General features: G+C 31.5%; 2 protein-coding genes and 1 long non-coding RNA gene across 9 annotated transcripts; 1 reads left to right on the top strand and 2 right to left on the bottom strand.

Annotated features, from left to right (window-relative positions):
• Positions 1-87: 87 nt before the first annotated feature.
• On the bottom strand, positions 88-1,384 carry Arpc3a (Actin-related protein 2/3 complex, subunit 3A). The gene is made up of 4 exons (XM_083053184.1): positions 1,205-1,384; positions 673-849; positions 392-587; positions 88-303 (listed from the first exon to the last, which is right to left on the bottom strand). The coding sequence occupies exons 1-4, from the start codon at positions 1,208-1,210 to the stop codon at positions 149-151; spliced, it is 534 nt and encodes a 177-aa protein (XP_082909310.1). The 5' UTR covers positions 1,211-1,384; the 3' UTR covers positions 88-148.
• A 1,533-nt stretch (positions 1,385-2,917) lies between these two features.
• On the bottom strand, positions 2,918-18,904 carry Kar (monocarboxylate transporter 10-like protein kar). Of its 7 annotated transcripts, XM_083053128.1 has the most exons (11): positions 18,775-18,904; positions 18,008-18,280; positions 17,724-17,932; positions 7,797-8,349; positions 5,774-5,925; positions 5,392-5,665; positions 4,967-5,105; positions 4,401-4,566; positions 4,063-4,309; positions 3,806-3,955; positions 2,918-3,481 (listed from the first exon to the last, which is right to left on the bottom strand). In XM_083053128.1, exons 4-11 carry the CDS (start codon positions 8,284-8,286, stop codon positions 3,207-3,209), a joined length of 1,893 nt encoding a protein of 630 aa, XP_082909254.1. In that variant the 5' UTR covers positions 8,287-8,349; positions 17,724-17,932; positions 18,008-18,280; positions 18,775-18,904; the 3' UTR covers positions 2,918-3,206. The 7 variants fall into 7 exon arrangements, with proteins under 7 accessions (XP_082909254.1, XP_082909252.1, XP_082909255.1 ...); XM_083053126.1 differs by lacking the exon at positions 18,775-18,904 and having other exon boundaries at positions 18,008-18,518; XM_083053133.1 differs by lacking the exon at positions 18,775-18,904 and having other exon boundaries at positions 3,342-3,481; positions 3,793-3,955; positions 18,008-18,518.
• On the top strand, positions 9,781-14,467 carry LOC145944667 (uncharacterized). Its single transcript, XR_014426717.1, has 4 exons — positions 9,781-10,389; positions 10,468-10,545; positions 11,085-11,138; positions 13,490-14,467. It is a non-coding gene; the product is annotated as an uncharacterized LOC145944667 (long non-coding RNA).
• Positions 18,905-18,978: the final 74 nt, after the last annotated feature.

Here is an 18,978-nt window from a genome sequence, read left to right as displayed (position 1 = left end):
GAATAAATTTTTGCAAAAATATTTCAGTATATTTAGTTTTGTAATATTTTAACAGACTTGGTCTAAAAATAATAACAGAAGCAAGTGTGAAGTTTTTCTAAATAGGTTATTTATTGATTATACGCGCGCATTTTTTCAAAAAAATAATTCATTGCCCGGGTCCAGATAATGATTTGTCCATGAACTTCTTTTTTGCGAAACAGAGCCACCATTTACTTGGTTTTCCATCCTCGCCATATACTTTTTCAACAAGCCTAGCAGCTGTTTCTTGTCTGATTTGATAAAGATACTGTCTCATAAGATCTATAAAATTACAAAAAATATTTTATTAGTTAAAAATATAAGAAAGTATTATTCTTGAATTATTCCATAGTGTTCCATCGATACTTGCCAATATCAGCAGGACTGCTTGGTTTGGCATATACAGAATTCAGAGGAAAACCAGAATCACCAGGGATATCAAATTTGGAGATAGCAAGAGAAAACATTTCATTCGTAGCTTGTGGTTGCGTCGCACATTTTTGTAATTTCTTCAAGCATTCGGTGATAAATAGAGTAATGTAGATTAAAACTCTATCAGCCTCGCTCTGCAAAAAGACAGTTTAATATATATAGTTGTTTTATTTTACAATATAATGCAAAATGTTATTATTTCGTGATATAAAGCATTACCTTAATCTCGTATGTCCTAAAAAATACATTTGCTTTAAAGAAGTATAATGCCTCATCGATTATATCCTGTTCTTTGTTGTTAAAAGGAGGCGCAGGACCTCTGAATGTGGTCTTGATTGGTAACAGTGCCATGTTTCCGATTGTGCCATCGCTTTTCGTGAAGCTTGAATGATAGGCCTAAGATATGAATAATATGTAAATAAAAAGTTCTGAATTATATAATTGTGTTAGTTGTGTGACTAATTCATTATCAAATTCATTAAATCATAGTATACAACACACTTTCACTACAGTAATTAATCTCTGCATATGTATTATTTATCAAATATACTTCGTAAAATCTATACAGATAATTTTCGAAATATTTAATGTAAATGTTAACATTGTAGATAGAAATTAATGGAAAAATTTAAACTGGGAAGAAGTAAATAACATTGCACTATGGTTATGTTACTCGGGTAACGCCCTCAACAATTATATTTAACATGCATTGCTCGTTTTATTAAAGCAAAATATTACTGCAAAAACTTACAGGCATGTTGATGGTACAATAATTGATTTCCTAAAAGATATTTTTATCTATTGCAATGAATGATACAACGGCTGTGACATTACGGTATACGTCATACGTCAAACTATTGAGCACTGACACTGAACACTGATAAGCATGCTCTAAAGATGGCCAGACCTCACCATGTGATATTTTTGGATACGTCCCATTAGGCCTCTCTTTTCTAGTTCTTTATAATAAAAATTAATTAAAAGTCTTAAAATTGTAATTGTTAATATACATTTATATTTTTTTTCATATTTTATATATTTTATTTATAAAATAATGAACATTGTATATGTATGTTATGTGTGTGTGAGACGTAGCTCATCTTCTATTTATGTACATACAATTATCTATCCTATCGTTAATTAATTAAAAATTAATTATGACAACATATTTCAATAAAAATTAACCTATTAATTAAATGCTTTGACATTAAACCATTATTTTGCAAAAAAATAGTATTTTTGCGAATTATAAACACATATTAAAATATGCTTAAATTCGTAATAAAATAAATCATTTATGGCACAAATAACAATCTCGGAGCAATAATATAACAATTAATTATATAATTGTGATAAAATTTACATAATGCATTAAAGATAAAAAATAAATGCTATGTTTGATTGAAAAAAAGAGATTTGATATTAATAAAATTTACAATTGTTTCAAGCTATGAATCTCATAACTTATACATGTTACAAATTTAATTCGGAATTAAATTTTAATTAATAATGCACAAAATCGGGTCAAAATTTTTCGTGTAATATAAAATAAAAACATATCTTCAAATGTTCATTTTATCATATTTTTGTAATTAAATATATAAATTTGTGAAAAGCGTTGTATCAACAAAAATATTGTGCATTATTAATCCAATTTATGCTGATTACAATATTTATAATTTAAATCCTGTAATATTACGAAGATACCATTCGAATATTAAAATATTGAGACAATCTAATGTCTCTATCTATAAATTTAGTACTATTAGCATTATTTTATTTCTTTCTGTAGAAAGAGAGAGTTATTCATTTTCTTGTTGCTTCTACAAAAAAATTTAATATTGAATAGTATCACTAGTATTCCTACTAAATTATTAAGTAGTAAATTCTTTCGTTTTGCTATAATCGCATTCTTACTTTTACTAGGCACTTCTAATTGAGATAACAATTATTGAGATATAAATTAAGTATTACATAGGCTATAGGAGCACGTACGCGGATTTCGGTGCGTTGATTCCAACGAAAATTAAGTTTTCGTTGGAATCAAATAATTGTGCACGGAGCACGAATATTGCTTGGTACACTGCCAAGACTTTTTTCGGAATAATCTCTACTATAGCCTATGTAATACTTAATTTATATTTAATATAGAAAGAGCCTTTAAATTCTTAATTATTGAGATAATTATTGTGTATGCACTTGTATAAAATAGCTTCTTTTGAATCAGATATATAGTTTTAAAGATATGATTTAAGTCATAAATATACTTTTTTCTTTCTTTAATATTTAATATTGCGCTGTTTTGTCTTGTAATTGATTAAATTGATCATTTTGATAAGTACATTTTTCCAAAACTAGATACATATTTTGATATGAATATGAACATGCTACACACAAGTTATATAATAGTATGTAATTGACATCTCTCAGAGAGCGAGATTAACAAATTTGATATAGCCAAAATATAATTATTAAAATATTAATAATCATCATAATAAAAAAAAAGAAAAATGAATCGATACATATATATCCAGTAAAAATTAATAATATACACATATCCCTCACATGCATGCATACATACACACAACATATATACATTGTGTATTCGTACTCTCTCATCCTACATAAAAAATATGGTAGTATAAAAAGAAATATTTCTCTCAACAAATTGCATTTTCATTTTCATTTAACCAATGAATAACGAGTAATGAAATGCCACAGTGAAAGAATGATGCCGATGTCAAGACGCGAATTCAGAACGTGACAAGTGTCGATGATCGTTTAAAGATATTTGTGGTTAAACATCGTGAATTTTTTTCTCTATGAAGCAAAGGTACGCTCTCCGAATACTTATAGTAATCGCCGTCCTTATGTCTATCATGTGTCAAGCATTTTTGCAATGCAGCCTGTTTGACGCGATGAGACGGTTGCAGATTTTTGTACATCTGTCTATGCCTATCTTGCACTGCCAACTCGTATTTCTGCTCTACAATGAAGGTCGGTGAGGAATCATTTTCCCTCATCTTCCCTACAAATTTAATAATTGCAAAGGAAATTTGATATAGGATATAATTAAATATCGAGAAGCGTACGGCGAAAGCAACATATTCTTAGCTATTGTTAATACGCACAATTGGAAAAAAACAAATTTGATAATACTATTTTGTTATAAGAAAAATATCTTATATGATACATCCAATATTCTAAAACAAAGCGTTCTTCAATCAAAAACGATAATCTAATGACATACAAACGATAAATCTCCTTGTTCTGGCTATTACAATTATAACATGAAACACAGCATATTAAAAATGATTATTGTTGATGATATACAGGTACCTGTTCTACCAACCATTCTGGCAATCCGTTTTCCTCGAAGCGTTCTCCGGAACCGAAGAATCATTTGAACTGCCATCATCTTTAACGCACCTTATTAAGAACATTGATAACGCACCCACTATCGGAGGAATGCCGGCTAACAGGAAAGGCAGATCGTAGGTACCTGGAATTATATAACATAATTTATTTATTTATTAATTATTCATTTTTGAAAAAAAAAACTGTATAATATAAAATTGCAGAAAAAATGATTCTTATTAAGAACATTACCAGTATGATCGTACAGAAGTCCCGCGATTGGTGGACCAACTGTTAAAGGTATAGAGCACATTCCTAAAAGAAAGCCAATGGCCTGAGTAGCGCCGCTGCGACCACAGATATCAAACACGATCGGTCCAAGTAATGATATAAAGCATCCATCGAATAGTCCCATGCCTAACGAGATAGCCAGGAGCACGAAGAAGGATTTAGTGACTGGAAGAAGCATCGTGAGGATGCCGATACTTACAAATGATATCTAAAAAAAGGAAACAAGAGTTTCTTATCAAATGTCGATCTAACGAAAAAAGAAAAGTGTAGCGTAGAATAATTTTTCACTTATATCTTACTTGCTGTAACAAGATTCGGTTCACTTTCGGCAAGTCAGCAATGTAACCGAAAACTAAACGGCCGATACCGGAGGTGATACCGATGCACATAACCGGTAGTTTGCTATCGGCGTCCTTGAATGTCATAGACACGAATTTTCCTATGTGGACATACGGCACAAAATATCTGCAATAAAACACATAATCGATAGTTTTAATATCTGTAAAATATAGATCAATATAGAAAGTCAAGCTCTTTAATTAAATGAAAAAGAATATGATGTGGTGCGATAGAAAATAAATAATATTCATAAAAGGACAAAGTTCTGGAAAGATTATTAATTAACGAAGTTGATAACTATTTAAAATATCATTTTGCAGACGAAAGTAATCGAACAGCGATACATAGTTTGTGATTGTAGAAATGTATTGGGATTATCTATTTGGGTTTGATCTTCACAACTTGAGATGTTATTTATATATCATGAACCGCGATAAACCGCGATAAACCGAGAACGTGCTTCATCATTTACATCGTGACGTAATTGGGACTATAAGCATAATGATTATGCGAACAATCAACTCACCCAAAAAGAGCAAGAGGAATAGAGACAGCCCACACAACATATCGTTTTTTCTTCCAAATAGATACGTTTACGAATTCCTTTAGATTATTTCTTAACGATTTTGTCTTCTTTTGTGATTCATCTTCCTGTGGCGCAGTCACTGAAAAGAAAATGTTTGCTGATTCTCTTATTCTCATTACACTCATTATAGTTAATAATAAATTATAAATTTTAATATATTTAATTTTAATAAATTTAATATATTTAATATATTTAATTAATATATTATAAATATAATAAAAATTGTACAATATCGCATTATAATATAAAATCTGTTTCGCGCACATATTTAATTTTAAAAGCAACTAAAGATAAATCATTTTTTACAAGTTTTACAGAAATATGACAATCCTCAAAATCAATCACGAATTTTGAAGGAAGCTTACGTGGTATCGGCTTGAAAAGAATCGCGCAAGCCATGACGATGGCTGTGAGACCGGCTAGGCTTCTCAGTGTTCCTTCCAGACCTAAACGCCGTAACAGGTACTCCATCAAAGTTGGAATAAGCGTCGTGAATACGGAACTTCCGGCTGTGACGATGCCGTTCACCAGGCCTAGGTACTTTTTGAAGTAGTGACCCAATATCGCCAGACTCGGGGTGTAAGCGAGACTCGCACCAAATCCGTACATAACGCCGTATGTTAAATAGAGCAGTTCCACCTGATAAAACGTAAAGCGGAATGTACATTTCCTTTTTGTGAACGAATTACAAGTTGTGAAAATCACAAGATGAGGAAAAATTAATCAGAGTATCTTTTTTTTTATTACCTTATCCGTTAATAACGAGGAAAGAAGCAGGCCAACAGATGCGATTGCACCCCCTACAAAGGTGGTTATTTGAATGCCGAATTTATCCGTCAACATACCGGCGATCGGCGACAGGAAGAATGTGATTCCGATAGTTAACGAGCCAACCAAAGCTAAAATCACATTTCATTTCGAATTAATTAACAGATAATGAGTCGTCTGGGGTTAATTTAGGAGATAATTTTTCGGTAAAAAAAACGTCAAGGTAAATCATCGCATTTCTTTCAATAATGTTGACATTGTTATTATCTTATCTGTGAACTTTGCATTTTTACATAAATTATACTCTTACGTCGATGTCTCTTATCATATTTCATAAATAATTAAAGGCTGATATTCTGAGACAATAAACATCCGGCAATAATGGACGAGTAAACGATTATGTCAATTAGAGATCGCGACGAACGATAGGATGCACGTTGCAAATTAATAGCGCGTATCTAGGTCGGCATTTTATGAATTAATTTTTTTTTTTCGACATGAGACCGATTAAGTTGTTTAAGCAGCACATCAGCAAGTAGTACGAATTAACCTCTATTACTATAAATGAGTATCTAATTGTCGGACAATTTAGATCCTAGACCTTTAAGGGCATTTACCAGTACCTATATAAACAATTAATCTCGTCGATAGACTTTAATTTATGTAACGAATGATTCTTCCTTTCGCGGTACAGTTTGAGTAGATTTAAACATGAAAAAGAGAAAAAAGCAAGCATATTATATAATTAATCTATAATAATAATAATAATAATAATAATAAGACATTACTCCGTGTAATCGATATAACATTATCGAAATAGACAAATGGATCTACAAGCGTAAAGTATTCAGATAATGAAGTTCATCGAACCACATGTCCCCTCGACTATCCACGCGCCATCGGTTCAAAAAACTGCGATATAATTATGAGATATAATTAAGTCCCCGCCGACGACATAAATTGTCAATTGTCAATTCTCGAACGTGATATCTGAATTAATACATATACATACACAAACATGTATGATTAGAATTATTTTTTAAACCTCGAAACACATACATTACACATTCATGCACGCATTCTTGTATTATACGATATATTTGACTGGATTTATTTACAACTCAAAATTATGAAATTCTGCATATAACTGTGTTGCGATTTTAAATAATTGTTTGAGCTTTGAAATATGTTAATCGACTGTTATCGAATAACAAAAAATATTTATCCAATATATTATCAATTGCATTTATAATTCAAGAATTAAATATTCAAATATTGAATATAAATACCCAAAACAATCGAAACATTGTCATGTAAAAATTATGACACACTCAATATGACATAATTTAATAAAAACACTGTCATAATTGTTCGAATTTATTATTAAATCACAAATCACAGACATTTTTATTGGAGCTAAGCATATTTGTGATGACTTATCATTGAATAAACACTTTGATTTGATTGAGAGCGATAAATAATTATCATAAATCTAAGCAAATAATGTAGCAAAGTAAAACCAATAGGATATTTCCAATAAGTAATAATTCTAATAACTAACAATTTTAATGTCTTAAGAATACGCGCGCGCATGTATGTGTATATGTTTGTACAATTTTTTTATAATTCCGAGATTAATTTTTCGAAGAATAGTTTTTCCCATTAAATAATTAATTAAGTCTTTTCAAAGCGTACAAAAACAGAATGTTGTAATTAAACATGTATAATGTGGTTCACCCTTATATAAGAAATTATAATTAAGATTCGTCCTTATTATAAAAGATTAAACTATAGAAGAGAACGAACAATGCATTATTATATATTTATAGCGTTTGAAAAACTAAAATTTTAAGATTCGCAATAAAAATTAAATTAAACAGTAATTTGACTCATCAATTATTCATCCTTGCAAAAGAGAAAAAAAACGAGAAAAGATAATACATTATTATCAATATTATTCTTAAAGTTAATATTGCATCAAATGCATCAATCTACATCGTACCTGCTTTGGAGGACACTTCAGTCTCACCAGCCTCCGTGAGTCGCTTCTGCAGCTCCGGATAGATGAGGGAATACGTGTTGATGATGCTGAAGAGCACGCCGTTGATCGTGAAGCTACCGATCATGACCATCCAGGCCCTGAGACCACCATCGGGTGGTCCAACGATCATGTTGGTCGGCTCGCTCACGAAATCCTCGTCGGGCTCCTTTCGACGTACCGCGTTCATCGTGTCCTCTGCTTTGTGCATCCTTCTCGGCTTCCCGATCGACTCATCGATCGTCACTGCCGCGCTCTCGGCCAAAAGGGGGTTGCCCTCACTCGAATCGGAACTGTCGGGGTCGATCTGACGAGGCTGCACGTGGCTCGTCGGGCCGATTGGATCATTCGCGGCTGTGCAATCGATGATGTCGATTCGGATTGACGCGGCGGCATTGTTTTCTGGAGCAAAGCCGCCGACGTCGCCGTGATCGGCTCCCTCAGCAATCGTCATTGTTATCGATAATTATATTCGTTGATTATTATTGACGCCGCTTCTTCAAAAGATATCTGTAAACTTCAGATAAAAATATTATTAAAAGATTATTAGATATTATCAGATTATATCATCGGATTATTGGTTCATTTTTTATTATGAAGCTTACATAATAAAAAAAAAGTTTATATAACTAAAAGACTTGCGCACCGTCTACAGCGCTTGATAACAGTATTCATTATCATGCTGTTATTAAACCGTTTAAGAATTAATTGGAATCTAGATTTGAGATAATTTGTTATGTAAATTAGCATCATAGCATATAAAGCGGTTTAAGTTGTGGTAAAGTTATGTTCGATCTGATACATTTTTTAAGAAACGCAGTCGCAATTTTGTAATTGTTTCTTGACAATTTATCCAATCTTTCATGAATTTAACTATACTATACCCGAAATATCGTTTAACAAAGTCAAAAAATGTAAAGATTGCAACGCTTTATATGTAGGACAAACAAAACGACTACTAAAAACTAGAATTGCCGAACATCGGAATCATATCAATAAAAACACTACACAGAGCTCGGTAATCACAGACGATAGGATGATCGGCCATGGATTTGCATGGGATGAAGTGGAGATACTTGATGAGAAAACGAATTTAAAAAACGGCTAATATCGGAAATGATTTTTATACAAAGACAAAAAAACAGTTTAAATTGTCAAACGGACACAGACAACCTCAACATTGCGCATCTCCCTATAATTAACAACCTTCCGAAAATCTAAACAACACATATTGTTTATCATTAACCTAATTGTTTACATTCGCGTCGCACAAAGTCACTGGTAATGTAATCTTATAAATTAAAATCAGTTGCGTCATAGCGCTCAAGAATGGTGGGTCGGGATAAAAAAGTATAAGTGCCTTGAAAAAATCGTGTCACATTGTATCAAATGTCGCTTGTCAACAATATTATATCACATTTTATCCTAATTAAATACTTGTAGATGCTGAGGATGATCCGAAATGGTGATCGAAACGTTCATTAATAAAAAAAAAAAAAAAAAAGTTTATATAACTAAAAGACTTGCGCACCGTCTACAGCGCTTAGCTCTTATTTAGCCCTTTCTATTCTCAATTAATTTTATTATCAGAGCCTAACAGTATTCTGTCTAATTTTAATTTAAATAATATATAAGTCATCTGATATAGCCCATACTAAATTGATACAAGAAATTGATTTTATAATCTCCTTACATTCTTCTGATTTTTAAATATTTAAATACTAACATCTCAGAATTTTTGGAACTTTTTGTTTTATTGAAAAAAATTTATATGTATGTCTATAGATTAAAGTGTAATTCTTTAAGAAGTTTACTTAAGAGTTTACAATTTTAGGCAAAAAAATGTAATAATTCTAAATAATGAATAATTTGACGGATATATTGATGTATCTCAAGTCTTGAAAAATATGATTTATATAAAAAAAATATTTCTTTTTCGCTATATTTTTGCACTTGTTAATATGTTCGACGATAGTTTTTATATTTTAATTATAAACTTGGAAATGTGCGCTCCTTTTTTAAATAGATTTCGATCAGGTGTGTAAAAAATATAAAAATATAAATGCATATATTATGTGCGGTCAAAAAAATTGCAGCGTTTTTTTATGAGTTTCGAATATGTTAAAATCATAAAAGTAATTTCATCGAAAGGAGAAAAAATATCGGAACTTTTCCATCCAGCACGAGTATACATACATATGACACACGATATGCAATGCTATATCTGATGCACCGTATCATGCGTTATACAAAAGTCTGCAATGTAAGCTTGATGAGTCTTTGAAGCTGGAGAATGGAGCTCCAAAGACTGCACAACTTAACCATTTAACTAACTACGTTCTACCGATCTAGCACATCGGTATCAAGAGACACGGTTGTAGTGTCTCGCACAAAGTCACGCGTAGCAACATCGAAGCGGATCTATAAGCCGCCGAGAGCTGAAAGTATCTTATTGTTAGATTATCGGATTTCAATCACGATGGCTGGATTCGCGATCGAGTAGGCTCAATTGACAATATATAGCGAAATAATGAAGGAATCAGATAAAACTAAAAAGGTCTTTTCCTTTGAATCATTTATCATCCTTGTCAATAAATTCCGTCTGTGCAAATTCTAATTAGTGTTTCACTTGCAGATACATTCTTTGTTTTGTTTTAACAATAATAGTGCGCAATATTCACCGATTCGATGATTAAAAGAAGAATAAGTACAGGCAAGATTGTGTCTCTTGATAAGGCTCCTGTGTGCTCACCGCGGCCATATTGGAATCGTGACGTCAGAGGCGAGAAACAACACGTTAAGATTTCTTAGATGCCATTTCTAAATAAAAACATATTTGCATGAAATAACACTTAAGATCTCTTTAATACACTTCTAAAAAACGCCGAAAACTATGTTTTTCCCTTGACAGTCAATCAACAACCGTAAAATGATCGAGATATCAGACTTTGACATGCGGAATGACTGCGCATGTCCAAAGACCAGACGGACTGGGCCTCATAATATTACATTTTACAGCTGTTGATTGATTATAAAGGGAAAAGGATAGTTTTCGGCGTTTTTTAGAAGTGTATTAAAGAGATCTTATGTGTTATTTTATGCAAATATGTTTTTATTTAGAAATGGCATCTAAAAATTTTTAGCGTGTGTTTTCTCGCCTCTGACGTCACGATTCCGACATGGTCGACAAGGTACCAGAAGCCTTAATGCTTATTTGTTATAAATTTTTTCCTTCTAAATTGCGTATGGCAGATGGCAGCTGAAATAATTGAACCAAGAAGTAGCAGAATCAGGATTTTTCTCAAGGTAAAATCATATTTATAATTATTTAAGTTATTCAGTTGTTATGTAATTTATAAGCAAAATATTGGCAGCAAATAAAATGAGAAAAAAGCAAAGTTGGGTGGTTTGTCCTTATCGCAATAAATGTTATACCTATTTTTATTTTGCTCTTACAAATTATCCGCTTGTCAATATTGCATATAAATATACTTTACGATTGAAGTAATAATAAAAAAGAGATATTACATCGACATAAATATACATATATCAACAAATATTAACTGCTTGAATAATCAAACAATTATCAAAGCTTCTCTTATATTAATAATAATTAAATGCTCAATTGACATACAATACAATATAATTATCAGTTTACATTTTTTATTCATTTATCAAAATTATGGATTAAATTGCTTTTTGAAATGTTTAAAATTATTGTGTATAAACAAATTAATTTTTAAAAATAAATTGAAAACAATTAAATTAATTTAGCAGATTAATGACCATGAATTATTGATGAGTTGATTTATTGATTATTAATTATTGTCAATTATTGATTTTTCCTTATTATTGCAATACATTTTTCCTTATTAATGCAATACATTTTTCCTTATTATTGCATATACATACATATACGTAAATATCGAAATGTTGCTCTTCAAGCAAAGTTTATTAATCTCGTTTCCACATTTTAACCGCAGTAATGTGCACCGTCACTACATTTCAACTGGAATACCATTGTTTGCTGACGATGAGATATGTCAACTTATATTACGGAAATTCCTTGCATAATATTTATATTGTTAGACATTCAAGAGATTTTTTTGTATCTTTTGTTATATTATATCTCTGTTAACATCGTGATATGATAAAATTTGTTAAATTCAAATTTTTAAATTTTAAACTTTAAATTTTTAACAAGAATTACTGTTCTAAACCTTAGAATTGCGATCCCGAAGTTTTGCGCAATATTTATAGTATATTATTCATCATGATTCGCTTATATTCAGCTTGACACTTCATATACATGTCTTCGCACGCGCGAGTCAAACGTTTAATAGTCTTCAACAATTTAATAATCTTTCTATATCGTATCAATCATCAAACACTTTTTCGTGATGTTCTTTTACGCACTTTAAAAAAAGTAAAACTGAAACAAATAATTTTTTTGCGTAGATTCCCGTAACTGCAATTTAAAAATGTAACAAAATACAATAACAATAAATAACGAAGTACATTTACAAATAAATTCGAGAACTTGAACAGTTATTAAAAATTAATGTTATGAAAATTAATGTTAATATCGTCAACAGACACATATATTAATGTACATCGACATATACATTTTAAAGATATTTCGCGTATGTCTAGATGTGTTTATTGGCGATAAAAGAGCAGGCAAGAGTTATCTTGACAAGAGAGTAAAGTGATTATTTATAGAGTAAATTATTTTAAAGAAAAGAACACATTTTTCAAAAAAGAAAACGAGGATATTAAATCTCGGAAAATTCATTAATTATTATCGTTATTTTATTTTTTACACGAGAAAATTCTATCCAATCTTCATGCAGCTTTTGCAAAAATTGAGATTATACTTTTATATATATATATATATATATATATATATATATATTTTTGCACGAGATAATATATTATGTGTAATAAAATATTATAAAGAGAGAGCCAAATTTAATAAATCTTATAAAAACACTTGAATATATATGTACATATATTACACTAATAAGAAAAAGTCCAATTAACTCGTGGTGATTAACTTGCTAAATTAATTTAATGTTCTCAATTTAGCTTTAAAAATTAATTTCATACACAATAATTTTAAACATTATTTCAAACAGTAATTTAATCCATAATTTTAATAAATAAATAAAAGATGTAAACTGATAATTATATTATAAAGAATTGTCAATTGGTTGGATAGATTTTTGGAATCGTTTAAGATTCTCTAAGAATTAATTTTTTACAAACAACTAATAATTTTTCTATTTAAATAATTTATTAAATACTGTACTAGCTGATATTGAAGACATGAGGACATATATCAAGTGAATAGCAATATATGCCAAATTATCATTTAATGCAGATAGATTTTTTTAGAGGTAACTTTGTGTACCGATCTTTAACATACATATGCATATAAAAGTAAATATATAATTTTTAACTACTTATTGTTATCGTCTGAAAGTGTAAAAATAGCCGTTAATAAGATTATATAAGTATACAGTGTTCTTTTTATTAAGAAGGCTCAGTGTTGAAAAATTAAAAGATTAGAAAACTCCATGTTATTCGAATTATGCGTACAAAAATATATAATCTTTTAATCCGATTTATATATAAAAGTTGATTTTTTTCTATAGGCTATTAAAAGATCCTCATATCAAGGTATTCATAGACATAGATATTATTTATGTCTATGTTATGAGTACATCGAGCTATTGCATCAGCCGGTATATAATATAAAAGAACATCACGTGGTCGAACATTTATCAAACACAAACGCCGACATCAAGATATTCGTATATGACCACCTGAAGATTTTTTTGACCTTGTGTCTGGACGAAATTACGCTTCATTAGCGAAATACGTTCTTAGAATCAGAAGACCTCACGAAACTTTACAAAACATTCTCTTATAATAATTTCTCACACGCATGCTGCATACTAGTAGTTAATATTTTATATATATACCTATATATTACATATTATAATTATTCTAAACAACTTAAGATTTAGAGAACCATGTTTAAAAGAGCATCGAAAAATAATTTAAATATGTGAGTTTTTTCATTATCTATATATCTATAAGAAGGCAATACCGAGCCATCTCGATATCGAATATCCATTGAATTATATAAATATCAACCAAATAGGCCTGATGATTCAGCGTCCAAAATCATGTGTCCAAGAAAAGCTTATATACAAAAGGCCGAGTTTTGTTTGGGCGTGATGCCAATTCTCGAACAGATATCAAGTTCTAAAGTTCAGAGATTCCTGTGAGCTGAGTTATACATTTCCAGTAACAATACAGAATAGCAGATATCTCAAAACTAGTCCAAAAATATTCGATTCAAAATTACTTTCAGAAAAAATTTCCGGATTTCTTTTCTGATAAAATAACATCGTCCCTTCGTTTATTCCGATATATATAATAATTTCCCTACGAATTTTTTTTTTTTTTAATATGAAACTTATCTTTCTGTAATATTTTTAAAAAATTGTTAGAAAAAATAGCATATAATTTTAAAATAAGTTTAAGGCTCCTGGGTGCTCACCGCGGCCATATTGGATTGTGACGTCAGAGGCGAGAAAGCACACGCTGAAAATTCTTAGATGCCATTTTTTAATGAAAAGATATTTCGATATTAAACAGCACTTCAGATGGCTTTAGCACACTCTTAAAAAACCCCGAAAACTATCCTTTTCCCTTTATAATCAATCAACATCTGTAAAATGATCGAGATATCAGACTTTGACATGCGGAATGACTGCGCATGTGCAAAGACCAGACGGACTGGGCTTCATAATATTACATTTTACAGCTGTTGATTGATTATAAAGGGGGAAAGGATAGTTTTCGGGGTTTTTTAAGAGTGTGCTAAAGCCATCTGAAGTGCTGTTTCATCGAAATATTTTTTTATTTTGAAATGGCATCTAAGAAATTTTAGCGTGTGTTTTCGCCTCTGACGTCACGATTTCGACATGGTTGGAAAGAAGCCAGGAGCCTTAATACAATACAATTAATCGATTGAGGGCCGGTTTCACCATCTCCGATTAACTCAATCGACCGATTAAACTATATCTTTGTCTCTTTTCAGCTACATTCTTAAAAAGAGACAAAGATATAGTTTAATCGGCCGATTGAGTTAATCAGAGATGGTGAAACCGGCCCTGAAATTAAGGATCTCGCGCGACTCGGTTGCACGTGGAAGCAGGAATACGCACGCGGATCGGAAATATATGTACATGTGTAAGAGAGAGATGGTAGCTGAAGATTACCCGGTTCAGACGATCCTCGAGCGTGGCAGCGGGTGCATCATAAACCTACGACGAGTCGCAAACTTCAACGGAATCGCGTCGACTCCGAAGAGGAGAGACGGGATCGGCGAGAGAGAAAAAAAAAGATAGAAGTGGAGAAAGACGAGAGAGAGAGAGAGAGAGAGAGAGAGAAGAAAAGGGAAAAAAACGCTCGACTAATCGCCCTCGAGGACCGACCGACCGATCGCGCCGTCAGACAAAAACTAAGTAAGGAGGCGACCGACCAATGTTCGGCCGGGGACGGGAGCGGTCGGAAGTTCCGAAGAGAGAACATGCTCTAATGCGCGAGAATGGAGGAGAGGGAGATAAAGGCGGGCGCCGAGATAAGCCGGCGTGAATAGACAGAGCGGTCGGCGACATGTGAAATATGCGTGAATTTGGCTCGCGAGATGAGAGTCGCCGTAGTATTTATTCTACGCATTTTTACGCACCAGCATTCTTCCGGTTGCAAAACATAGGAAAGCAAAACGTCAGGAAAGATATGTAAAGGGATGACAGAACGGATGTGACAGACAGCCACTTGATGAGAAATCTCAAACAATTCAGATCGCGATATATACTGATTTTATTCTAAAATTCAGAAGCAGATTGAATCTGTCAATTTTCAAGGCTTCCACAATAGGATATGAGAATATATTATTAGACAAACTTGCAAATAACTCTGAAAAGCCCCTAAAGAATTCTTAAAAAAATTAAATTGTACTTCAATTTTTTAATCCTATTGACACACGAATTTATATTATTAATAAAAGATTATTATTTGTTATATCTGTAATTTCAAAAATAAGATTCAAATTTTATATAAAAATATTGACATTATTATAAAAGAATCTAAAAATATCATTAATATATTCTAAAAAGATGATGAATCTTGTCTGCAAATTTATAATAATGTGAAGTGATGATAATATATAAGTAATACATATCATTTATCAATCCATTATTTAGATATCTAATATAAACTCACAATATTTAAATGTTAAAAATCAATAAATATTTTTAACATTCTTATTTTTAAGTTTCTTGTCAACTATACTTTTCAAAATTTGTGTACAAATCTTTAACCTAATTCATGAACTTTTAATATTAATGCAAGAAAATGTACAGGAAGATTTATATATATTTAATCTTCTAAAAATCATACTTGTTTACTTATATTAGTTTACATATATTGTTCTATTGTGAGATTCAAGAAATGCATTCTAGATCAAAATTTGATAATTAATTATTGGTACAAAAAGTTTGTCAGATTCGTTATTAACGGTTATTAATAAAGTTCGAGAACAAAAATGCATATATATTATTACTATACAATAATATTGCTATATAATAATTTTTATTAATCAAGATGATATTTGTGGCCTACTTGTGTTTTAATATATATTACTTTCATTTAGACAAGTTTTCCAATTCTCTCTTTTTTTTTAATGTCAAATCAACAATCTCATTTAATAATAATATTTAATAATAACTTTATACAATAAACTTTATTGTATCCTGTACATTTGTGTATGCGCATGCGTGTGTATATATACGTATGTACGTGTATATATATATATATATATATATGTATATATATATATATATGTATATATATATATATATGTATATATATATATATGTGTGTGTGTGTGTGTGTGTGTGCACACTCTAATAATATTTCATATATCGTTGAAAATAAATTTAATAAAGAATATTCAGAGAGAATTTTGCGTATATAACATGTTTGCATAATTTCAAGCAGTAGTTATAAAAGTATGATATCGCAAAGCTTTATATATATCAGATAACTCAAAATGAAACCGAAAACTCGGTCGAAATATTTGGACGATTTGGACCAAGCTCAAACGCTTTATCATACCTAACTGAACGTCACCCATAAGACCCATAAGATTTGACTAACTGACCTACTGACTTTGAAAGACACCGATTAAGATTCTATAAACCATGCGATGGTGCTATCGATTGTCACGTACCACGAGGAACGTATAGGGTTAATCTTCATGTTACACGACCGATTTCACTTGCCACGAGGAGCTTATTTGGTTATGTATCTTAACCAACAACTTATGACGTATTATCGACGTAATGCTCAGAGACGATAAGATAATCGACCAAGTGACATGCGCCGGCTACGTAAAAAAAAAATGCTGCCTTCTCGTGTTACACACACTCGTGTGTGTGTTTTATTCTCTAATGTTTATTGTATTCTTAAACATTAGGGAACACGCTCGGAGCAAATCAGAACACGTTACATAACAAAAACAACCTGCATGAAAAACGCAAACGATAGATGCGAAACATACCGGACAAGGAATAAAATTCATCTCATTGATTGAACGATTATTGATTAAAGAGTATCAACTGAACATCTCTTTTATTAAATTAAAATATCTCGCGAAAATATCTCTTATTAAAGTAATATATAAATTTATAGTTGATATATGCTCTGTCAGTTCTGGGAAAAAAATTTTCGAAACAATATTCCACGTGATTGTTCAACCGAGACGTAAATTGTTAATTTATCGAAAGATTTTGGCAAATTTGATTTACTCACTTAAAATATGATGGCTTCTTCATTTTCTTATCGTCGATTTCTTTTCCTTTTTCTTCTTTACCAAAGTTTTTTGTCTGAACTCTCACGAGATGGATTATACAAAATAATATTTTCCTCGTAGATTTGCTCGAATTGATTCGAAAATCTTCTACATCGGGCAGAGATACCATGACGAAATCCAGCTTTTCAATATCATCACGAGCTCGTACCTGAATACAAAAACTTTGTTACAAGTTGCGAACTATCAAATCGTATTCTTGATTTTATTGAGATTAATGCCAAACCTGCTTCTCGTTCGATTCTTTGATTTTGTTGCACATTATTTCTTGGTTTCTTCGCTTTTATCCTCAAGGATCTTCAAAGCCATTTCGAGTTTCATCGTCCGAGGATTTCTTTGCAGATTTCTTCGTAGTTGATGCCGCCTGCTTTTCCGTTTCCGAAGATTCGCTTATTTCTGTCTCATTCGGGGTGGTAGCTGACTTATCAATAACAATTTTTTCATCATCGTAACCAAATACGTCCCAACGAACCAATTCCCACAGCTTCGATCTGTACATCTTATAATATATATTTGTCAGAATCGGTTTACGTATTGTTTCACGAATTTATTATGTTGAAAACGAATTGATGGACAATTGATCGACGATCAAAAAGTCTTACCCTCCTTCGAATTAGCACTACCACACGTTTTCTGTTCGATCTCACTTTAATTCACTCGATCACAATCAATAGCGGAATCTCAAAATCTTAACCATACACTTACTTTCAAAAGAAATCAGAAGAAAAATCCAAGTGCACGTGTTTAAGACCTCGTGTCTAACGAAAGACTGCGATTTAATGACTTCTGGAATTTTCGGAGAATTAGATAGCGATCGGAAAATCTTCCCTTTATTCAATACGGACACAATTCAAAAGAATTTCAAACCGTCCTCTTTAAGGAGCATGCAACACTCATAGAAGTTCACGGCAGCACTGCTTTAATGTCAAGGTGACGACATCTTTAGTTAATTCTATCGAAACTCGTAGACAATTAAAGTAATGTTTTACCAACCGAGTGAGACATGTTGGTCATCCACTCTACTTCATGTGAGGTTAGATCAGTGTTGGCAATCTTCAGATCGCGCAACACGGGGCGGGGAAGAGAGCGCGTGTCGATGTGCGCGCGCGTTCGACTTTAACCTTCAAGTGGTACTTGCTGCTGCGTCGGAATTCGGTGCGCGGAGTGGGGGTGGAGAGTGGGGGCAGGCGCGCGCCG

This window comes from Prenolepis imparis, unplaced genomic scaffold, assembly GCF_030444845.1.
Source record: "Prenolepis imparis isolate NDT839.2.m4 unplaced genomic scaffold, iyPreImpa1.0 SCAF_13, whole genome shotgun sequence".
Classification (NCBI taxonomy): domain Eukaryota; kingdom Metazoa; phylum Arthropoda; class Insecta; order Hymenoptera; family Formicidae; genus Prenolepis; species Prenolepis imparis.
The sequence above is the reverse complement of the archived record's forward strand: the minus strand, read 5'-3'. Positions and strand labels throughout refer to the sequence as shown.